Genomic DNA, 25551 nt, shown 5'->3' with positions numbered 1-25551 from the left:
AATCTCTCTCCCTCTCTCTCTTTTATAATTAAGACTTTTCATAATTAATATGTCATAAACAATTATAGAAGTATTTAATAAATTATAGTTCTTCAAATAAGCTCACAAAAGTGATGCAATTTTGATTCAAAATTAATGATCCAATGTGACATCAAATTTATACGACTTCTTCACAATTTATGGTATAACCTTTTTAAAACTTGCACCGTTTTCATAATTTTTTATTAAAATTATTAATAAAAAAGGGATTTCTCAATCATGCTCCTTTTCTTCAATTCTCTTAAATAATGATTTCTACTTTGTCGGAGAAATCACTAGACAAGTGTGCGTTTAAGTTTGTAAAAAGGCAAAGAGCCTTACAATTTATTCCACATTACATTGCAACAGGCTACAAAACCTTAACTTGATTATTCCATCACTCATCAAGTCTCGAAGAAAGTAAAACTTTATATCTATAAGTTTACTTTTTCCATGAAATACTGGATGTTTGAACAGTTGTATTGGAGAGTTATTATCATATAAAATCTTAACTTCAGTGTTATTTTTAAGTCCAATCTATTCTAACAATTTGCTAAGCCAAATACACTAACAAACATATATAGCTGCTGCTATATATTCTGCTTCTGTTGTAGTTAAAACTACCACATTTTGCTTCTGGGATGCCCATAAAATTGTCTGTGTCCCTAGCATAAACAAATACCCAGAAGTGCTCCTTTTATCATCTAAGTCTTCGATATAACCACTATCTGAAAAATCTAATAGTCTTAAAGTGTTAGTTCCCTTCTTGTACCAGATTCTAAGACCATTTGTTCCTTGGATATACCTGAGAATGCGTTTTGCTGCCAGCCAATGTGTTGTAGTTGGATTAGTTATGAATTTGTTGGGTAAACTCACTGTGTACATTAAATTTGGTCTAGTGGCAGTCAAATAGATCAGACTTCCAACTAGTTGCTTAAACAAAGTTTCTTCAACACTTTAATTCTTTATATTCTTTGTCAGATGAGTTGTTTACACCATGAGATTTTTCACAAGCTTGTTGTCCTGCATTCCAAAACGTGATAAAATTTCCAATGCATATCTCCTCTAACAAATAAATATTGCAGTATAATATTGTTTAACCTCAATACCCATAAAGTGACTCATTATGCCCAAATCAGACATGTAAAATGAGTCATCATGGACTGCTTAAATTCCTCAAACATAATTTCATCATTTCGAGTGAATATCAAATCATCGACATATAAACTAACAATTAAAATTTTATCTCCCTGTGATCGAGTGCACAAAGTGTGTTCATTAGGACATTTCTCAAAGTTTTCTTATGCAAAGTAGGTCTCGATTTTCTGGTACCAGGCTCGGGATGCTTGTTTGAGGCCATACAAAGCTTTCTTCAATCGATATACCTTCTCTTCTCCCTTTTCAACAAAACCTTCAGGTTGTAGAACAAAGACATCTTCTTTTAACTCTCCATGAAGAGAGGCACTCTTGATGTCAAGTTGAAACACCTTCCAACTAAATTGAGCAGTAGTTGCCAAAATTAATCTATTGATATCCATTCTAGCAACAAGAGAAAATACTTTAGTGTAGTCAATCTCATGTTTTTGTGCATATCCTTTTGCTAAAAGTCTTGCCTTGTGTTTTTATACCTTCCCTTCTACATTTAATTTGGTTTGAAAAACTCATTTAACTCTAATTGGTGTGACTCCTTTCAGTAGTGATGTGAGTTCCCATGTATGATTCTTCTTTATAGCTTTTATTTCTTTTATCATAACATTTCTCCAATGTGTACTTCTAACTGTTTCTTCAAATGATGTTGGGTCAATTTCAGTTACCAACATGGCTGCCAAATTTTCTTCTTCTAACAGAATTGCACGTGTATCATAGTCTACCAATCACCTAGGTGCTCTTCTTACTCGTTCACTCCTTCTTTGAGATGAACCTGTTGGGGTATTGTCCATGTTTGTATTGTTGCCTTCTTCACTATGTTCACTAGTATCAACATCGATTTTTATTTTTACTGTTGTTTTTTCTGCTGCACTGTCATTTTCTGTTGTAGTGTCATTTTTATTTTCATAAATTATCTTTTCTTGTCGAGTTTTTGTCTTCAAATTGCTCCAGCCCCAAATTTCTTTTTCCTCAAAAGTTACATCTCTGCTAATGGTCACAGTTTTTGTGATTGAATCATATAATCTCCAAGCTTTAGACTCATCACAAATGCCCATAAAAAATACATTTTCTACTTTTGTCATCCAACTTCACTCTTTTCTGGTTTGGGATATGTGCATGGGCCACACACCCAAAAATTCTGAAATGTTTCACCACTGGTTTCCTTCCGCTCCAGGCTTCTTCTGGAGTAACATCCTCTACAATAGTTGTTGCGAATCTGTTCTAGATATGCACACACCATTCGGCAGCTTCTAGCCAGAGCACCTTGGGAACATGCTTCTCATTTAACATAGAACGAGTTGCATTCATAATCGTTCTATTCTTTCGTTCGATTACACCATTTTGCTTAGGAGTGTAAGGGATTGTTAATTGTCTTCTAATGCCTTCTATGTGACAAAATTATTCAAATTCATTAGAGAGAAACTCTCCACCTCGGTCTGTACATAAGTAGAGTATATGAACTCCTACTTCCTTCTCAACTTGTGCCTTGAACATCTTGAACTTTTCTAATGCTTCTGATTTTTCATGCAAAAAGTATACCCAAGTCTTCCTAGTGAAATCATCAATGAATGTTAGAAAGTACCATTTATTGCTATGTGAAACTGGTTGGATAGGCCCACATATATCCAAATATACTAGTTGTAGTTGTTGAGATACTCTCTAGGTACTGTGGCTTGAAAACAAACTTCTAGATTGTTTCCTAGTCAAACATGTAGAACATATTTTTGTGGATAGACTAAAGTAGGTAGGCCTATCACTATTTCTTTTTTAGTCAAGATGCTCAATGCTTTGTAATTTAGGTGGGCAAAACGACATTGCCATAAATAAGCTTCACTTGTTTTTGATTAGAGAAACAATGATTATGTGTGAGTCATAGATGTTGTAACATAGAACATTCTATTCCTACTCATGTGGGTTTTCATAATCAAACCTCTTGTAAAATGAAACACCTTGTAGGAGCCATCTGAAATCAAAATGGCTAAACCTTTTTCTTCTAGTTGTCCAATACTCAGCAAATTATTTTTGAGTTCAAGAATATAACATACTTCAGCCAGTACCTGGGTGATGCCATTAACATGCATCCAGATGCTACCTTTTGCTGCCACCATCATATGAGTATCATTGCCAAGTTTTACTGTCTTGGAATGTTCTTCTTTCAAATTCAGAAACCATGGCTTGTTTCTTGTCATATGATTGCTACAGCCAGAATCAAAATACTACCGTTCATCCTCTTGCATTTGTTGCTCCTCGTGTGCCCTTAGGAGAATTTCCTCTTCATCATTACATACAACATAATTAGCTATATTGTCCCAATCAAGGAATTCATATTAAATGCCCTAGCCTATGACACCTGAAACACTCAATGGTGGCCTTGTTGAATGGTTGTCTTCCTCTCCCTCTGCCACAATTGCCTCTAAACCCACCACGGCCTCTACCTCTGCCAGGCTTCTCCTCTTAAGTGCTTCTGCTACTGGTGTGCTCATGGGTTGCTTTGAGCACATGTTCTTCCTCTTGTACCTCGATCATTCGTTGCTCATGCACCTATAGAATCTCATGTAATTCATCAATGGTAACAATATTAATGTGATTTGACTTCTTATAGCGCAAATGACGTAGTTGAAGTTAGGGGTTAGAGATCTCAATATTTTACTCACAACAACACTTTGTTCCACTACTTCTCCATTGGACTTCATTTTACTCACTATAGTCATGGTGCGACCCAGAAAGTTGTCCACTTCTTCTCCTTCTTTCATGGTGAGTAGCTCAAATTCTTTCCTCAATGCTTGAAGTTATGTGCGTTTCTATTAAGACCCTGGCAAGTGTACCAGATCGTATCAAGTAGTAATAGAACAATAAGTCCAAATATTGTTTCCCTAGGGACTCAGTGGCCTAAACGTTCATGTGAATTGATTGCATAAGACTTGGAAGAAGAATAATTTGTAGTCTTGATGCAAAAACCAAATTTAAACATGCAAATGCAAAGTGTGATCAAATGGCAAATAAAACTATGAATTAATGGAGTTGTTAGGGTTTACAATTTCATCCCTATCCACCCTCCTATATTTACTATTCTTATTTAATTCACTTTGTTATCAATGTCATGCAACTTTCTAATTTACTCTAAACCCGATCCCTCGGCGAAAAAGGCCTATTAATAATTACTAGTTTACTATCCCTAGTCTCCCTAGTAATTATTAACGCATTTTTAACAGAAGTTTAAAGCAATTGACCGTCCTACTCTTATCCCTAGGTAGTATATCATAACCAAGAGAATTCTTTCCAGTTCTAGACTTCCCCGTACGTCCCCATATCGACAAAATTAAATATCATGACACCGAATGAGTTAAACGATATAAGCTTTAAAATCGGAGAAGAAAACCCAAACTATTGATAATACAAGCATATGAATAAAATAAGAATTTCAACATAAGAGAGTTTAAAGAAGATTACATTGTTCCCCAACAACAAAGGGTTTAGTTCACCATAGACATGGTGAAACTAGATGGAATTAATGGAAAGAATGAAAGAATAAACCCTAGAATTGGTGATTCGGAGCTCCCGCATCCAAAAACCGCCTCCAAGGAGTGAAGAAGATGCTCTGGACGTCTCTATTTGCCAAAAGATCACCCTAAAGGTCGCACTGGGTTTTTTTATAACGCAGAAAAATAACAGAAATTTGGCTTAGGCCCATCATTTAGGTGCTCAACGCTCATTACCGCTCAGCGCTGGACTCGCAAGATGCTCAACGATCACTGTGGCGCTCAACGGTGTGCGACTCTGGCACTCAGCGGTGGACTTGAATTCTCGTTTTCATCTTTTCTCATCCTTTTCATGAGTCTAAGTCTTTCCTTCTTCGTGTCCATCATTCAATTTACATCAAATCATGTCAACACAATGTAAATACAAGCATAATATCTCTAAAACCACTTTTGACTCTCTTGACACCAAACTAAGGTGTTTTGCATGATTTTAAGCTCATTCTAAGTCATAAAGGTTGTGTTTTGATATCAAATTAATGTGTAAAAATAATGGCTTTTAGACCGTTATCAGTTTCACTCTTGTAGACCCCTGGTACTTCTATTTCATAGAGTTATAAATTGCCTGTGATGTACTTTTGTTAAGGATAGTCTCCAATATTTCCCTATCAATAGATTGAAAGAGAAAATTTTTGACCCTTAAGTCATTGAGTTTGGCTGCCTCCACAACTCCCTTGTGAGCCATACCACTGGATCTTGAACCAATTACAGGTGTAGGTATACCAACCTCCTCAAGACTCCATAGTTCCTTGCTCTTAAGGAAATTCTCCATGGTCATTGCCCAAAAGTCATAATGACCATCAAATTTAGCAATGACGGATTGCAAAAATTCTGGAGTTGTCATCTTACTAAGAGGGATATGGAAGAAATTACTTACCCATGGATTAAGGCTCTTACGGAGCTAAGATACCAATTGTTAATCCAAAAGATAAATAAAAGACATAGAATGTTTAGAGAGACAAATTGCACAAAACTTATCATTCAAAATAATAAAAGAGACCATTTATAGCTGTTTACATTGCAACAAAACGGTTGAATCACACGTTAGAGTGTGATCTCTAATTTATTGGAACTACCGTACAAAATAGGAGAAAGTTCTGCAAAAAAAAAAAAAGCGAAAACCCCTTAAAAAAAACCGAGACAGTTTTTTTATTTTGCTTCTGTTTCAAAGCTTCTTTATTTTGCAGATTTAAGATTTCTGAATCATCATCATATCCACTGTTTGAACTTGTAGTATGCAATTCTTAAATCACCAACCCAACTCAAATCCTTCACCCCTACTTCAATCTTTGATTGTGCTCACCGTTCCTAAATCTTCTTGTTTCGGTTGATATTTTGTGGGACCGAGACACTAACATTTTCTGACGTGGCTTTGCCGTTTTCCGATGCTTGAACTGAGTTCTTCGCTTGTCTTCTTTTTTCCTTGTCGTTTGATCGCATGCAATCTTGGCCGTTCGGTGATCTTCAAGCTTTGACCGCTTGTCCGACTTCCCGGTGGAGAGGGGGAGGTACCTGCAAAAGGTACTCCGACGCCCAAGTCAGGCGTGTATTGAAGAGCCTCGGCTCTTGATTGAATATTTAGTGAAGGGTTTTCACTATTTGAGTATTTGAGAATATGAGTTGAATGTGAATGAAGTATGATTGGAAGATGATTCGAAGATACCTGGCTTGTGGCCCTGACTCTCTATTTATAGACCTTAAACTGATATAATCCCAATAGAATATAAACAGAATATAATATAAACAGACTTACCTAAAAATCTTGTTAATAACTTTAAATAGATATTCTTGATTATTCTATATCTTTAATAAGATATATCGTAACTGCTTGGCCTTGATATCATATTGTACATTATGCCCCCCAAGTCCGAGTTAACCGTTCGGTTTTAGTCGAGGTTAACTATAGGACTTATGAGTTTGAAGGAGGCTTTTCTTGTTGTATTGAGGAGCTTTGCTTTTCGTGTCGTTGTATTGAGTACATGTGATTCGGTCATTGTCAGCGAGAGGGATTTACCGCTCGATTTTTGTTTTCAACTTTCTAGTTGACGAGAGGGATTTACCTCTCGGTTTTTCCTTCAACGAGAGGGATTTACCTCTCGGTTTTTCCTTCAACGAGAGGGATTTACCTCTCGGCCGAGAGGGATTTACCGCTCGGTCTTTGTTCTCAACTTTCTAGTTGACGAGAGGGATTTACCTCTCGGTCTTTTCTTCAACGAGAGGGATTTACCTCTCGGCCGAGAGGGATTTACCGCTCGGTCTTTGCTTTCAACTTTCTAGTTGACGAGAGGGATTTACCTCCCGATTTTTCCTTCAACGAGAGGGATTTACCTCTCGGTCGAGAGCGATTTACCGCTCGGTCTTTGTTTTCAACTTTCTAGTTGACGAGAGGGATTTACCTCTCGGTTTTTTCTTCAACGAGAGGGATTTACCTCTCGGCCAAGAGGGATTTACCGCTCGGTCTTTGTTTTTAACTTTCTAGTTGACGAGAGGGATTTACCTCTGTTTTTTCTTCAACGAGAGGGATTTACCTCTCGGCCGAGAGGGATTTACCTCTCGGTCTTTGTTTTCAACTTTCTAGTTGACGAGAGGGATTTACCTCTCGGATTTTTCTTCAACGAGAGGGATTTACCTCTCGACCAAGAGGAATTTACCTCTAGGTCTTTGTCTTCAACTTTCTAGTTGACGAGAGGGATTTACCTCTCGGTTTTTTCTTTGACGAGAGGGATTTACCTCTCGACCTTTGTCTTCAACTTTCTTGGTTGACGAGAGGAATTTACCTCTCAGTTTTTTCTTTAACGAGAGGGATTTACCTCTCGGTCTTTAACTTCAGATTCTTTCTAGGGGACTGTCTTTGATTTATAGTCCATGAGAGACTATCTTTGATTTATAGTCCATGGGGGACTGTCTTTGATTTATAGTCCACGGGGGACTGTGTTTGATTTATAGTCTTATGACCTGCAAGATATATAATATAAAAAATATAGGCAAGATCGTTCGGTCTTTGGTTAAATGTTTGAAGAATCCATATTATGATTTTTCATGGTTGGAAAGTAACTGCTTTATAGCCTTGTGATCTGTTTTTGAATTCAAACCTGCATTTAAATGCATATATAATAATATAGTATGTGGTAATCTTTAAATGCATCTCGATGCGTATATATTATGGAAGACAATCTCGACAATGTTGCAGCTTTCTTGATTTTATATACTACCTTAGAAATTGCATATCATATATCATATAATATTTTATGGATTATATTATATATTTCGATTATAATATATTGTATATTTCAGTTATAATATATCATATAACCATTATGGATTATATTATATGTATATTTTTAATAACTATATAAAATAGTTGTTATAATATCTATTATCAATTAGATATTTTATGAGATATTCATATTTCAAAAATACTTATCTTATTGATGATGTCTCACATAGAGATGATACTTTGGTTAAAGTTTCTGGAATTGATCCGAAATAATGATGTGAGACCGAACGCTCGTCTTAGTTTCTTATGGTTTCTGATCATCTTTCTGGTGCTTTGTTGTTCCTCCATGCTCTTCGTGGTCACCATTTGGGTTTGCCGCTCGGCCCCACGATGGGCGCCAAAATGTTTCGGTTGATATTTTGTGGGACCGAGACACTAACCTTTTTTGACGTGGCTTTGCCGTTTTCCGTTGCTTGAACTGGGTTCTTCGCTTGTCTTCTTTTTTCCTTGTCGTTTGATCGCTCGCAATCTTGGCCGTTTGGTGATTTTCAAGCTTTGACCGCTTGTCCGACTTGCCGGTGGAGAGGGGGAGGTACCTGCAAAAGGTACTCCGACGCCCAAGTCAGGCGTGTATTGAAGAGCCTCGACTCTTGATTGAATATTTAGTGAAGGGTTTTCACTATTTGAGTATTTGAGAATATGAGTTGAATGTGAATGAAGTATGATTNGAAGATGATTCGAAGATACCTGGCTTGTGGCCCTGACTCTCTATTTATAGACCTTAAACTGATATAATCCCAATAGAATATAAACAGAATATAATATAAACAGACTTACTTGAAAATCTTGTTAATATCTTTAAATAAATATTCTTGATTATTTTATATCTTTACGCTTGACCTTATATCATACTGTACACTTCTTTTTTAAAAAATAAATGTGAGTAAACTAAATAGAGAACAAAATAATTATATTTTCTGAAATGTCTTATTTTGGTGTTTATAAATAAATACAAATATCGGAAGGTTTTGTTTCCCACAACACAAAACCTTTTATAGTTTACTTTCACCCCTGACGTTTTATTTGATTTATATTTTTTCCTTTTCCTCAAATAATATATTGAGAAAAGAAAATACAAGTATTTGAATCTAGAAAGCTCATTTATGGAAAAAATTGCCTTTTTTTTTTTTATCAACAGGTCAATTTTGCCTTGCACTAGAAAGTTTTCAAACATACATCATCATCAAGTGTCTCACGATACGAACATCAAAATGATATTTCACTCTTTTACAAAACAATCCTTCGAACTTCTAACAAAGCCTTAAACCATTTCTCGTTTTGCTCCACCATATCTCACACATCTTGTGAGCTAAATATACATACCATTCATATTAAGAAACTAAGGCATATAGAGCTATTTTTTCTTTCATGGCATATGATACAAACTCTTCTGACATTTTTTTAGATACATAATTCGAGCATATAATCTTGATTTATAAAATTAAGAAAAAATTTATCTGACGTTTTGTGAAATAAATATCGTTTTATATGATATATAAATACTAACAATTAAATTAATAAAATAGAAAATGTGTCAATAATTAAGTTTTGGGATAGTTGTTTATTTATTATGGTCTCATGTAGACCATGAACCACTCATTGGTAGTAAACAGTAACTTTTACAAATTAATACACTAAACAACCATAAAAAAAAAAAAAAAAAAAAAAAAAAAAAAAAAAAAAAAAAAAAAAAAAAAAACAGGTAAAATATTACAAGTTATCAAACTTATATTACATTATTTTGGAAAAACTAAACGATTACATAGACAGCACAGAAAACAAAAACAAACAACTTAATAGGAACAATAGATAACTAGAAAAGAAGATGAAGATGAGAGAGATCCAAAATGCATGCATATACTTTAAAGTACCTAAGCAATAGGATAAGCAGCATTCATAGCAATTCCACATAAACCTTCCTTGGCACGTATATCTCTCTTCATCCTCATGTACCCTTTCTCACCCCATTCAGTTCCCCATGAATTCTTTACTAGCCAATACTTACCAGCACCACGAGCTTTCCCATAACCAACTACTGCAACAGCATGGTTTAGATTAGTTCCACACTTCCCTGTAAATATCCCACTTGAGTAGAATTGGAAAGCAGAATCTCCGCCGTTAATATAGACTGATACTGGTTGATGTGCCACGGCTTTCAGCAGTGCTTTTTCACTGTTAGCAGTAACATTCTCATACCCTTTAATCTCAGCAACACCATGACCTTCCTTCTTGACTTTACAAGTCTTATTGCTTTCCCTGTAGGGGTAATATTCTTCAGTTGCTAATCCTCCTTTCTTCGCAACAAATTCAAAGGCATCCTCCATAAAACCACCTTTGCATCCTTCACTCTTTCCTTTAACACAATCCACCAGTTCTTGTTCTGATAGGGACACCAGTTCACCTGTAGTTATTTGGTGGAGACCCTCGATCGTAGCCACAGTTGAAAACGCCCAGCAACTACCTGATTTTACAAACAAAAACAAAGTTGACATCAGCACAGGAATTGCTTGAAAGGGTTGAGCATGAAAGTAGAATGAATGACAGAGTTATTAGTAATAAACAGAATGAATTGTATAGTGTATAAATACATACCACATCCGCCTTGGTCCTTGATTGGAGTAACAGCACCTCTTTTCCTCCAGTCCATGCTAGCAGGAACCTTAGTTATATTGTCATACCTAAACGATGTTTCTGTTACTGTCCCAACCCTATTTGCATTCTTCTGACCATTATTTAGTAATGCCTTAAACTCTTCATTATGTAGGTCTGCAAATTGGTTGATGCTAAGGTTGAAAGATTTGTCCCCAGCAGCATTGAAAGATTCAATGAACTGCACATTGTTCTTGAATATTTGGAAACGTTTTTCTTTCTCAGCAGCATCCTTGTAAACCTTACCATACTGTGCCATCCAGTTCTCATGTCTCTCTGACGAGGTTGCCTGAGGCAACCTGCGAGACATTACATGGCATGTCCACACAGTGAAAAGAAGGAGCAGAAGTAAAAGATGGTTGTTTTGGCTAAATGAACTCATTTTGTAATGAGAGGTAATATTGGGTTTAGATTGAAGTGGTTTTGTTTGGAGTAAAGGCAATGGCGAATGCAGGTAATTTATAGTGGTGAAGGGCTCTTCAAGGGTTGCTTCTCATAGTGCAGAAAACAGTTGTTAGCACAATTTGTGCTTTCACATATGACAGTAACGTGTACCATTCATGAGTCAGTTATTCAACACATTGCTTTCAAAGAGAGACACTCTTTCAGTCCAATTGATTCAGAATGCGACGACCACACGTGGTAATCCTTCTAGACACAGAATGTGACAGAGAAAGAAAAAAAATCATACAATCACTGTATATTAACAGGAAAATACATAGTTGGATACCTTTTTATTCTATATACATTCAATTCACAACTATTTTATTATTATTATTATAATAAATACTATTTAATTAATTAATGATATTTTTGTAAATAATTAGATAAATAATTATAAAACTGGGTATTTAAAAAATTAATTGTTTTGTCCTCACTCGCACACTTAACATCCCGGTCAGTGTGTTTTGTCCTCACTCGCACACTTTTCGGAAAAAGTATCCATCCCAGAATTAGTCCAGGCTAAGCTCGCTTAACCATGGAGTTCTTATGGGTTAGGCTACCGAAAAGCAAATGTATTTTGGTGATATGAGTAGTTAAATCAATTCCTTTAAGCTATCCTTCAACTGTCTAGTCTCATACCTATACAGCCTCCAGATCCCTCTCATTCCGGTGTATGTTCGATTCGTCCATGTACCCCTTTCACTAGAAACCTGCCGGGACTTGTCCGTGCTTCTTGCACCAGCGATTACTCCGCCGGCGTCACATAATATATCCTACTAATTTTATTATAACTAAAATTAAATTTTATAGTGAATTAAAAGTTATAGTTATTTTATATTAATGTTAAAATGGATTCTGAGTTGTTGACACCGGATGATTTTTCTACCCCTCTGTACAAATCATTTTATTAATTTTATATTCAATAACCTAATTTATGCTTTAATTAAATAACTTAATTTAGTATAACATTATAATTTCGTAGTGTCAAACCACTTTTTTCCAATCTAAAATTCATCAATTTCATTGAAGTATCTTACGCGGGTTTAATATAAATAAAAATTGATATTTTTAATTTTTAATTTTATAGAAAAATATTTTTAGTGTAAAACTTTAATTTAACGATTGAAAATATTAAATATGTTTATTAATATGCAATTAATTTTAAAATACCTTTTTCCTTTTTACTTTTTATTTTATAAATTGAATTTTTGTAGTAATTTTCATATTAAAAATATTATTTTTTATTACAGTAAAAGTGTTAAATTTTTAAATATTTATTTTTCTTAATAGGTTAACTTAGTTATTCCGACAATATGTATTCCGTACTATTAAATAAAAAAAAAATTAGTCGACAGAACGTAGGGTTAATAATTTTTTCATAAAGTAAAAAGCTTTGTTCTTTTTATTTCTGATGGGATACTCAACTTGTTTGTCTTGAATAAAACATTTAAGTAATCTATCTTTTTAAAGTAGATGTTAGACACTAAAAGTAGTAAATTCAAATTTTAGAGATAAAAATTAAAGAAATAATATTTTATAAAGATTAAATTAAAATCAACTCTTATGTGAGGATCCATCATGTTTATTTCAAATTTTATACATGGATAAAAAAATTATAAGATGAACATTAAAACATTCTTTTTTTTTTCTTTACTCAGAGGAAAAGATTATTAAACTTAAAAAAAAAAATATCTCAATTAATTTGATATTATTTTACATAATATTATTAATGTAATAAAAGCGAAAAATATATTTAAAACAAGTAAAACACTTGTTTTAAATTAAAAAATTCTTAAAAAAAATATTTTATAGTACCAATATTTTTCTATTGAATTAATTATAAAATTGTTTTAAAAAAAAGTCTCAAAATATTTTTAGTACTAATTCTTTTAAACCAAAAAATAAAATACCTTAAGAATTCTTTTTGTTACTAATTGCTTTAAGTCTTAAAAAAAAATTAAAAGACAACCTTATTTTAAAGTTTATTTTAGAACTTTCCAAACCATTAACCGCAGTTATGTATGAAAATTGGTGCTAATAATCACTTGGTGCCCTACGTACTTCACAAACGAAGTTGGTAAATCATTTGTACCAATAATATAGCTAAAACAAATTACATGTACTAATTCGAAAAGGATAACATTTATGATATCAGTTATATAATAAAATAATATCTCCATCAATTCTTTTCTGTCTAAACCAAATTATGAAAGTAAATAGAAAATATCTTTCGAATATCAAACTGAGTCAAGTTGTCCGCTTGCACAGTGCTAAATTAGAAAATATTAAGTGTAACTGAAAATACAGATATTTTCTGAAACTGATTGTTATATATATATATATATATGTATATATATATATATATATATGTATATATGTATATATGTATATGTATATGTATATATATGTACATATATATACATATATGTATATATGTAGATATATATACATATACATATATGTATATATATATATATTATACAATATTTACTTTCAATAAGTATATATATATATAATTGAAATATATTAAGATAAAAAAAAAAGAAGTTGTTGACATCAGTTATAAATCAAAATAAAAAAGTTAACATTTTATTTCAACTAAAACACTAAATCAAAAATAAATAAATAAATAAATAAAATAAATGTAAAAGAAAATTACTTATTTGTGTTTATTGTGATGATAATCAACATCATATATTTTTTTTATAAAAACCGATATAAAAATCTATAAAATTAAAAAAGTATTTTAAATTAAAATATATATGACATCAATTATTAACATAACCTAGGTTACATCCCTTTTATACTTGGATTATAATATAATAAAAAAGCATGTATATTTGTATTTAAAATAAATTAATTTTAAGATTCTTTAACATTTATTCTAATCTAATATAAAACGAATCAAAATCATTTTTTTTGTATTTTGGTTAAACTATTTTTGTTTTAAGAAAAGATTTATATTTAAGAAAAAAAGTCTCAAAATATTTCTTTTAGTAGTAATTGTTTTAAACATGCAAAAAACAGAACTTAAAATTTATTTTTATTATTAATTGTTTTAGGTCTTAAAAGAAATTAAAAATAAATTAAAATTTATTTTAGGACTTTCCATACAATTCAACCCTTATCCAACCTAATGAGTTCTAACCGCAGTTATATACGAAAATTTGGCACTATAATCACGTTGTGCCTATACTTCACAAACGAAGTTGGTAAATCATTTATACCAATAATATAGGATAATGATATCAGTTATATAATAGAATAGTATCTTCACCAATTTTTTCTCTCTAAACGAAATTCTATGAGTTTTCTTTTCATCAAATTTTTCCGTCTAAACCAAATTCTTTTCTTATGAAAGTAAATAGGAAATATCTTTAGGACATTAAATTGAGAGAAGTTGTCCGTCTAAATTAAGAAATATTAAGTGTAACTGATAATATAAATAATTGTGTGGAATTGTCAAAACGGATAGTCCGACTCGGTCCATCACGGGGTTGGTCACTTAGTGAGCCAATCCAACCCACCTGCCTCATTTATTAGTGAGTCAGAAAAATTCGAACCCGACCTGACTCACCACGGGTTGGTAGGTAAACGGGTTGGCTCACTGGCAAACTTAATTACATTTTTTTAAATAAAAGAAATTACAAATTTTTTATAATTCAAATCTAAACAAATTTCACTTCGATGTTTAATTAATTTTGAAAATAGGGTACTTAAATAATTTTTTCAAGCAAAAAGAAATAATAAATATCTTCTTATAAAATTAAAATTGAATTTTAATAAAATAAAATTAGGTAGGTGGGTCGGTGGGCTAACCCGGCCCACCACGGGTTCTACTCACATAAGCTGGGTTTAAATGAGTCGGGTTGAAATCTGACCCACATAAAAAAATACAATTTTTTCAAATCTAACTCGGTCCGAACCCCGTGATGGGTTGGACTAGCCTGTAAGTTGTGACTCATTTTGACAGTTCTATGTGGAACTGATTGTTTTGTTTATATATAATAATCATTAGTGCATAAAAGATATATCACGAGTTTTTACAATTTAAATATATAAAGACAAGGTAAAATAAGAGAGATGTAGCATTGAAACCAAGGAAAAATGTCAACATTTTGTTTTAATTAAAAAAAAATTAAAATACTAAATATTTGGTCTTAATTATGTTAATAATCGAGACAATATATTATTTTCAATGAAAATTAATATCAAGGATCTTTAAAATTAAATAATTATTTTAAATTAGAAAGATATATTATCTCAGTTATTAGTATAACTGAGTCTAAATTCTTTTTATATTTCGGTTATGAGATAAATAAGACTATATATTTTTTTTATTGAAAAAATTAATTAATTTTATGGATCTTTGTCATGGGTTGTAATTAGAACCGAAGAAAAATCAACTTTTTGCTTCAGTTGTAGTAATAGTCGATGTCAAAAGTTATTTATGTTTTTTGAATATTGTTTTCTAAAATAATTTTTGGTTTCGGTTATGACTTGAACCAAAGTCGAATATCTCTTCTGCTTCAGTTTTGACTATAATGAAGACCTAATGTTGACATATTTTTTTGACATATTTTTCTATTTTTTGTTTCTTCCTACATAAATAACGTGCATAAAGTTCAACACTGAATACTTAGAACAAATTCAGAATATGTTATCCATAATAGAAATAGGATAGTATATTCTGATAAATCAAAATCTAAATAATTCTACAAATTATGATATCTTAACAATTAAATACTTTTGTACATTTCTATTATATATTTTGCACAAGTTGTACTTGGATGCTAGAAAGTTGTGCCTTTCGTCAAACTCAGTTATTGGGGCGTCGAGCTCGATACTCAGGGGGCATATGTTTTTACTAACCGAATGTTCCTTTGTGAAGTATCGTTTTTCCTTGCTTAGTGTCTTGCTTAAAGGAGTTGTGGTGCCTTGTTTGAAGGCTTTTAGTGCCTCACCTAGAAGGCTTTTGACGTCTCACTTTGAAGGCTTTTGGTGCCTCACTTGGAAGGCTTTTGGTGCCTTGATTGAAGGGTTTTTCCTACCTCACTTGGATGGCTTTGAGTGTCCCGCTTGGAGGGCTTTGGTGACTCACTTGGAGGGTTATGGTGCCTTGTTTGAAAGGCTTTTGTTGCCTTTCTTGGAAGACTTTTGTGCCTCTTTTGGAGGGATTTTGGTGCCTCGCTTGGAAGACTTTTTGTGCCTCGCTTGGAGGGCTCTGGGTGCCTCGCTTGGAGAGCTCTAGGTGCCTCACTCAGAGGGAGTTGGTGCCTCGCTTGGAGAGCTTTGGGTTCCTCCCTTAGAAGGCCTTGAATTCCTCACTTGAAGGGTTTTGTTGCCTCACTTGGAGAGATTTCGTGCCTCAGTTTTGTGGTTAGGTTTTTTGTAGGTCGAGTTTCTTCACATGTCAAGGTTCACGGTTGAGGTCATCCTCAATTGGCCGAGTTTATCCTTTACAGATTGAGTTTTAAGGCCGAGTTCATCCTTTATAGGCTGAGTTGTGAGGTTGATCCTGTTTAGGCTAACTTGTGAGGTCAAGTTCATCTTTTGTAGGCCAAGTTTTGAGGCGGAGTTCATCCTCTACAAGCCGAGCCCTAAGTTCGATTTCATCTTCTATTGACTGAGCCCTAATGTTAAGGTCGCATTTGTTGGGTTGTTTACTTAGAGCCTAGCATTGAAGACATAAGTGTCGACCTTTATTGGGTTCTTGTTAGGTTGTCGGGCAATGTAGCTCGGTTAGCCAAGCTTTGTGGCTAGGCTCGTGTATGTGATTAAGGTTAGGGCACATCATGCCTTGTTTGAGAAGATGGAGAGGAGACCCCAACACGAACGAAGGCTTGGTGTGAACAAGCTTGAGTGGACGGAGCACAGTGGAACCCTACTTGTGGCAGGAATGAGTGTTAGCAACAGCAAAGACTCGTGGTGGCTACCTTTCAAGCTTCGAACCTAACGATTGATCTTTGGTAATGTCGTCGAACAACCTTGGCCATCGAGTATAGCTAAATGGCGATCCTTTGTGTTGTAGTTATGTGATGACATTTTGGTGGTGCTACGGTCACTAGAGGTTGAATGACGTAGAATGGAAATATCATTGCCAGAGGTTGTTTGACTACGGTGGCTATGGCTGATTGTGATGAGACTGAACCCTCCATTGGAAGAACCTACGAGGGATAATGGGGTGATGGCATCCATATTTTGAGTGTCATCGCCATCGTCAAAGGGAAAGATGGTGCTTTAGGATTGTTGATAAGCTTCTCGCGTTGGCGACTTTTATGCTTGCGAGCTTTGCTTGTCTTTGTGAATCAGCACCTGACATGTTTAGCAGTTGTGTGGTTGAGATAAAGGAGATGGCTCTCCATTCTTAAGTCTGGTTAACTTCTACTAACTTCTGAAGGTCGACTTGTCCTTGCATAGGGGATCAATAATAGCTTGCGTTGCTCATCATGTTGTTGTATAAGCATCTACATTTGATGTTTTATATGTTGAGATTGTTGACAACACAATATCTATATCACTCTGGTTTTTTATGATGACAACACATTTTTAATAACACATGTATTGTTGATGTGTTACATTTTCTATTTCTTATTGATTAATATCTTGTTGAACATGTTTTTGGGTTTATCTTGATATGTGAATGCACATTTACTGAGCTTATATATGTTACATCCTATTTAGTTGCATTACACATGATTTGAATGAGAAAAACCACATGCACATTTATGAACTTACATTGTGTTGCATAACTACAAGCTGTAAGTCGACTTCATTATGGGGGAAGTCGAATTAAGCTCGAGTCTATGCACAGATTTTCATAAACAGTGCTATGTGAAATTTTACATTGAAAAGAATTTCAAAATGAACTAAAGTGTCGAAGTCAACTGTGTGCGCCACGCATTCGACTGTATTAGTTGCTTGATTTGAAATTTTGTTACGGTCATGAACAATAACGACTATATTTTTAAAAGTTAGTTGAGCATTGAATGTTGGTCAACTGTATTGATTGAGAAATTAATTGGTTTGACCGGATTGCTACTATTGTGTCTTAACTGTTATAACTGTTATAATACAATCGACTTTATTAGTAGCATAATCGACTACAAGAGCGTTAGATTTATAGAAATCTGTAAATAGACATGACCTGAATTGTTTCGAAGAACTTATGGAAATCTAACATTTTCATATTCTGTTTCAGATTGTTTCTTTGAGATTTAGAGCTCCAAGAACTGATCAATAAGACGATTGTGATCTTGCTTGGAAGAGTTTCTAGAGGAGGACTGTGTTGCACTTACTGCTTGATCAGAATCTGCACAATTGAGGTGTTTCTGGGTTGATTAAGAGTCTTGTTTGGCATCCATGGTGATTGTTGTGTTACCTGTTGTGACTACAAGGGTTGGACTCATGGAGTCTGGTAAACTTTGAGGATTGTTCAAAGTGGGTTGCAGTAGGAAAGGGGACATCTTGCTGCAAGTCTTGCTGTGTGGTTTGCCTATATTTTGGTTAGAGGGTTAGAGAGGTGTTTTATATTTTTGACGCAGAGGTCTCTATAAAAGCCTTGTTGTAAAAACCTTGACCATTATAGTGCATTTGCTTCCTGTTACTGGAAGGACACTGGATGTAGGCATTGAGGTCGAACTAGTATAAAAACCTGCATTTGAATTCTCTTTCCCTATACTTTTACATTCAGTCGACTTTACAATTCACATAGTCTAATTTGATTTTCCGCTACACTAAATTTTCTATAACTTGCGATTCAAGAATGTTTGTAAAGTTTTGTACTTTGAATCAAAGATTACCAAAAGACTCTGATTTTGAAAAAACATCAATTCACCCCCCCCCCTCTTGGTGGTAAAACGAAGCCTACCCGTTTCCCAATAGTATAGTCATCGTTGGGTAGGTGTGCATGGTGACCATGTGAATGTGAGGTCGGGGAAGCATGTTACTAGGCCCCACGGTAAGCGTCAATGTTCTTACCCAAATCTTGAACATGAACTTTTGGACAAGTGGCGAGATCCTAACGATTGTTTGATTGCTCCTTTTGTATGGAAATGACTTCCTTACTTGTTGAGAGAGGAAAGACCAAATTGCAAAAAACTCAACGCTTAAGTCCGTAAGAGAGTTAGAATCTATATAGGAGAGTGAGTGTTATGAAGTACGTATTTCCTGAGAAATACTAATTGTATTTATAGGATCAACTTGGATCGTAAGTCTATGTTCTTTTAGAATAATGCTTACATTGAAAGGATATTAATAATATAATAAATATTAATAGAACGATGAATAATAACCAAGATATTAATTTATCAAGATTTAGTTATAATATGTAAATGTGACCAGAGTATACATAACACTAGTGCAGAAAGGGCTTTAGACGTATGTTATTTTGGGCTTTTAACGTCAGATCCCAATCCGACGTCTTTATGGATGATGTTAATGGCACGTCGGACCTATAGAGTCTGATCGGACATGACATTAACCGACGTCTACTGAGCTTTCATTGTCTTTTGGTGCAGTTTTGCTCGTGTCTTTGGGTAGCCTAGTAACAACTTCTCCCTTTGCTAGTTTCCTCATAAGAAAGGCTTGCGTCTTTTGGATCTCTTATGGAATTTCAACCCAAAACCGAACCTAAGTCTTTGCTTAGTTTCATTCCAACCACCAATGAAAAAGAATACAGTGACATGAGAACTAGGCAACGACCCAGGTTCGGTTTTGGATTGAAATGCCATAAGAGATCCAAAAGACGAAGCTTTTCTTACGAGGAAGCTAACAAAGGGAGAAGGTGTTACTATGCTACCCAAAGAAACGAGCAAAACTGCACTAAAACACAACGAAAACTCATTTAAATTGATCCAAGTGGAAGATAATCCATCAAAGACTAATTTAATCAGAGATAAAATGCACCTGGAAATGCAATGCCGCAGAGAGAAAAGGCAAGAGGAAGACGGTGAAGTGCACGTAATCGCGGTTTCGCGGTTTCTGATTTAATAGGAACCGATATGTCGTTGCCCCCCAGTGTTAGACGTCTATTCTCGCCTAGACGTTGGTGACCTCACTAATATGACGTTCATTTGAATTAAAAATTAATAATCGCAGTGTATATAGACGTCGAATCTAGGGGGAGCCGACGTCCAAAACAACTTTTCACCTACCCTGTTAGGCCATTTAAACATCGGTTACAAGGGGGCCGAAGTCTATATACGATTATAGACGTCGGAGTGGCGGGAACAAATGTTTATATCGTGGAAAAAAATGACTTTTCACCTACTTGTCAGGACTGTAGACGACAGTTAGGGGGGGGGGGGGGGGGGGCGATGTCTATAAAGTTATAGACATTAGGGTCCCTGCAAATCAACTTCTATATGGTCACTTATTTACGAAAGTGTCATCGGTCTATAATTTACGTTAGATATTTTGTGATCCGACATCTAAGGAATGACGTTAAGACTAATTCTGCACTAATGTAGGTTGAACTACTCCATAATAAAATATTTATAGAACTTTATTTAATCACCCTTTTTCATGTTTATTTGGTCAGGTAAAAACATTTACAACTTATAGTGATATAAATTAAATTATTACTCCTTTTAATTGATGAAAGAATTTAAAAAGGTATTAAAAAATTTAAATTTATAAAATGATTAAAATTTAATTGAATTACCTTTATTTTCCAATGAAAACTCGTAAATAATAACAAATAATATTCACGATGTTAAAATCAACTGAGATTTCTTAATTAAAAAAATATAAACATTTTAAATGATTAATATAAATAAAAAAGTTTTAATAAAATTCAATCTAAAATTTATTAAAATTTATAAGAAATTTAAAATTTAATTAAGATTTTTATTTTTATATTTTACATTTTATTCATCAAAGATTCTTTAGAAAGGATTGATTGATTGATCGTACTAGAGTATGACAACATTAGTCAAAGAGTAATTCTTAGCGAAGTCTGTTATTCTAGTAGGAACTATTGATAGTGCTTTGTGGGGAAACACCTACCAGTACCTATTGCAGAATGGAATCTTCTAATATTTGACTAATCAATCAAATGTGTATATAGACACAACAAAAAAAACGTGCGCGGTCAAACATTCAAACTTTACTAGTTGTTATTTATCTTGAGTCATAGAGTGATTTATGCAAAACTTTATTGATTCTTTTTAAAAAAAATATGAATGGATAATCCTCATTACTTTGGGTTACATTAAATTTTTTATATATTTTGTAATTATTAGAAAACTAAACAAACTCGTGTATATTATTATACTCTCTTTATTAATACAAGAAAATTAAATAAAAATTAACTTTTAAAGACAGAAAATATTTAGTAATTATATTAATTAATTTGGATATATTTTATAAATTAAAAATTATTATAGCTAAATAATTTTTATCATGAATAAAAAATTATTAAGTTTAAGTATTCGTTTAGTAATATTTATATATTTTGTTTTTACTAACTTTCAATTTTTATTAAAACGCTTTAATTAGGTTTTTTTGTTGACTAAAAAAAACCTTATTTAGAGGAGTTTTTTTTTTCGATTTTCGGGAATTTTTGCCCTCCACAAAATAAATTCCGGGGTTTTTCAAACTGCCGCAGTATGAGTCGCCACAAACTATCTGTGGGGTCTTTTGTGCCCCCTGGTATCGCATTCAATTAGCGGTGGTTTTTTTGCAGAGTGTAAAAACCTCCTCTATTACTGACTATTATTTTGTGGGGGGTTTTTAACCTCCTTTATTTTCAACTATTTGATCACAAAAGTTTTCTATATTTTTGTCATTTTTTCTATTTGATGATTATTAAAATATATAATATCGTTTTTTGTTCAATGATTATTAAAATATATAATAACTACCTATTTTCACCAATTTTTTTCTTTTCTTCTTTTTTCTAATTTCAAAATTAAGTAAATTTAATTTCTTTTTAAAATTATTAAATACGAAACAAATATGATTCCTCTGAATAAAAAATTGATACCATAGAACAAAAGCCCCTAAGTAGGAAGGAATTTAGAAAAATAAATTGAGAAACAATTGTATGTTACAACAAGATAGGCTAGAAGTCAATGTAATCTCATTGCAGAAATAGTTACAAAGAAAGAAATGTTACCCAATTCATAATAAACTAGGTATAGTTTTATCCTAAAACAATATCATAAACTTCCTAAAGATTACTTCCATCAGATGATTGTCTTGTTTCCAAAGGAGACTCTGACTCATTTGCATCACGAGCTTGCTGACATAATATAGAACATATTAATAAAATAAAAGCAATTACATGTGCTCACATTTTGAAAATAATATATAAAAAATCAATCAAATAGAATAAACATGTTCTATCAATCAAATAGAATAAACATATTCTATAAAATAGAATAAACAATAGAATACAAGTTAAAGTAGTTACAATCTCTGGGCCCTATGTTTGTTAATATTAGAACTGCAATTAGACCAAACCCATAAAAAAGGGGTTTCCAAAAAGAACATATACATGACCTATCCTTTTGTTGTGTCCCATATACGTTTATCAGTACTGGTGTTTTGTCCCACGACTTGCAGAAACCATGCTCAGACAGTGTTTGTGATGAACAATACACTAATACAATCATTTCAGTCTTTTAATCAAGTTTGGAATATCTATATGCATATTAAACTACTGCAGTTACTACTTTACACCATATATAAAATGCAATGGACCGGTACTTCTCACACTATGCATATATATCTTACTGCAATAATCAATAAAGCTAACTACAACACAGATACAAACAACAACTACCTAATTCTCACACTATGCATATAAATCTTACTGCAACCATCGTACTTAGAACTTATCAACATCTGTAAACTGATTTCCTATATTTAATTGCATGTGCTCACAGTAAACATGTATACATTTCTATCAAACTAATAGAAATAATATTTTGTATGTCACTGTTAGGGATCAATAACAATTGTCAATAGACTAAGCTTAACCACACAAAGAAATTAATAATCTAGCTATGAATGATTTATGATATCAATTGGAATCTTTAGGAAGTACGACAACTTCCTAAAGACATTAATAATCTAGCTATGAATGATCAGTAAGAGCGATAACTAACTACTCCGGTTATGTTTTCAGATATCATGTATCCATCTCGTATTCATGACTTCTTATTTAGTTTTGACTTCATATTTAGTTATCTCTCACAGGTCTCGTAGACTCATCCTTAGAATTAATTCTTCATTATTTAAATGTTAAATGGCTTTCTGGTAGTAAACTAAGTAAAAAATGTGAAACAAAACAGTGTATTCAAATTATAATCAGACTCTCCATGGCCACAACCAAATGAATTTGTAAATAAAAAATGTAGAAAATTACATCAGACTCTCCGTGGTCCAACATAAGTTTTGGACTCTTTTTTCCATCTTTTAAACCATTTTTGGCAATGCAGCAGTGGTGTTCCAAAACTGCAACTTATAGGCACGCAAACCAAACGAAATTCAGAAGAACTTGTTCACTACGCAAGGCAGAGAGGATACTAACAAAAATCACCTATTGGGTAAAATAGTAAAACAGAATCAATCTGAACTTCAAAAACTAGCATCACAATAATTGACAAATGCCAAATCCAGATTCAGAATTAAACTACACTAACACATATTCGTCAATGATCTAATAACTGAAAATTAACTTTGTAAAATTTACAAGTTCATCTGATGCAATCAGATTCAAGAAAATCAATTCTGAAATAACAATTGCACATATGAATGATAATCTATGCCATCCAGCCAAATACATTGCACATATGAATGAGTTAGGATCTTATTACCTTTCCAAATGAGAGAACGAGCTAATAAAGAGTCACAATTCAGATTGTAATACTTAAAAGAGAAACCTGCAACATCAATTAAGTAGTGTTTTGTTATGGCAATAAAAATCATACTTTTGCGCAATAAAAATTCGCTGATAAATGTATATTATTACTATGTCATCATTACTATTTGCATCTTGATTCTGAAAAGTCTACAAGTCTAAAAGAAACTAAAGAGAAAGATCCAACATTTGGGCCATCATCATTGAATTCCATCGTCTTTATATTACCTGTCTTTGACGCATGTGTTTCCAATCCAATTATCCTCACCTATGCGAACATCACTATCAATTTTTTCATACAGTGCTTATGTATCCATCAAACCAACGTGAAGTACATGGATAACTTTTCAATTTATTTACGCTGTAAAGTAAAGAGATTTGCTTATAGAGCATGGGTAGCTAGTAATATCAAAGTTGCATTAATTTCTTTGTTGTATATGGGAGCAGAGTATTGACAAATAAGTTGGTGAAATAAAAAGTAAGTAACAAGAACTTTCTTAAATGATATACCTGAAATAAAGAAGTATCAAGAAGATCAATAGGTTGATTTTTGAGAGAAGTCGAACATTCAGGGATAGCTTGTTGACTAATGGCTCGTCGTCTAATAGTGTCACTGCTGTTTCTACGAGCTGTTTTCTCGATCTCAGGGTCGACAAGGAGTGGTTCAGATGACACAGTTCGCCTTGTACGAATAGTTCCATGCATACACTAGAGAACAACCAAACTCGAGCCACAAGTTAGTCCCAAAAATATGAAAATAGTAATTACTATAAAACAAAAAATTATAAACAAAAGAATAAAGTCTAAATCAGTTAAAAATCACACAAAAGTCTAGTTTGAACACCGAGTCCCCGGCAACGGCGCCAAAAACTTGTTGAATGTTTGGCAAGCGTACCAAATCGTTCAAGTAATAAAACCGGTAAGACCGGATATCGTTTCCCAACAGACTCGTTGCACTAGACAATCGTATAATTTCTAACTAACCTAGACTAAAGAATGCTTCCATAAATTGAGTTTTGGTGCAATTAAAATAAACTTGAAACATAAATAGTAAAAGTGATCTTTAGCACTCAAACACTTGGAAATGGTAAGATGAGAAATGATATGGAATGGTATTGTTGGGGGTATGATTTCACCTACTTCACTCTTATGTATAGAAAATTACTTCCTTTTCATTAATATATCAATGTCAGTCTACTAATTTACTCAAACTCCAATCCCTTGGTAGAAAGAGCCTAGACTTCCTCATTAGGCTCCAATCCCTTGGAAAACCTAACAATTAATTCCGCATTAAGAAATGAGATTTTAAGACAACCAAAGGTCCTAGTTCTATCCCTAGAAACTATTTCCTTTAGGTGTTTAACCCAAGTCAAGATTTACCCAACATTTCCCAATATCAAGCAAACCCTAAAATCATGTTATGGGTAGCAACCTCACAACAAGCATTAAGAGAAGGAATTAAACACTAACAATCAATGAAAGAGGCATATATTCATTCAAACCAAAATGATTTACAAAAGAGTTTAGTGGCTACATCAATCCCCCAACAATAATGGAACTAGCTCTCCATGAATGGTTTAGGGTTTAGGGTTTAGGGTTGGAGAGCTAAA

General features: G+C 33.3%; 1 protein-coding gene across 1 annotated transcript; it reads right to left on the bottom strand.

Moving 5' to 3' along the window:
* Positions 1-9741: 9741 nt before the first annotated feature.
* On the bottom strand, positions 9742-11041 carry LOC106755688 (senescence-specific cysteine protease SAG39-like). Its single transcript, XM_014637889.2, has 2 exons — positions 10573-11041; positions 9742-10441 (listed from the first exon to the last, which is right to left on the bottom strand). Exons 1-2 carry the CDS (start codon positions 11009-11011, stop codon positions 9852-9854), a joined length of 1029 nt encoding a protein of 342 aa, XP_014493375.1. The 5' UTR covers positions 11012-11041; the 3' UTR covers positions 9742-9851.
* Between the last annotated feature and the right edge of the window lie 14510 nt (positions 11042-25551).

The sequence above is a fragment of the Vigna radiata genome, chromosome 2 (assembly GCF_000741045.1).
Source record: "Vigna radiata var. radiata cultivar VC1973A chromosome 2, Vradiata_ver6, whole genome shotgun sequence".
Lineage (NCBI taxonomy): Eukaryota > Viridiplantae > Streptophyta > Magnoliopsida > Fabales > Fabaceae > Vigna > Vigna radiata.
The sequence above is the reverse complement of the archived record's forward strand: the minus strand, read 5'-3'. Positions and strand labels throughout refer to the sequence as shown.

Coding starts and splice junctions, on each gene's coding strand:
- LOC106755688 (XM_014637889.2), bottom strand. CDS start 11,011: ATGAGTTCATTTAGCCAAAACAACCATCTTTTACTTCTGCTCCTTCTT. Junction 10,442..10,572: donor CAAGGACCAAGGCGGATGTG/GTATGTATTTAT, acceptor TTGTAAAATCAG/GTAGTTGCTGGGCGTTTTCA.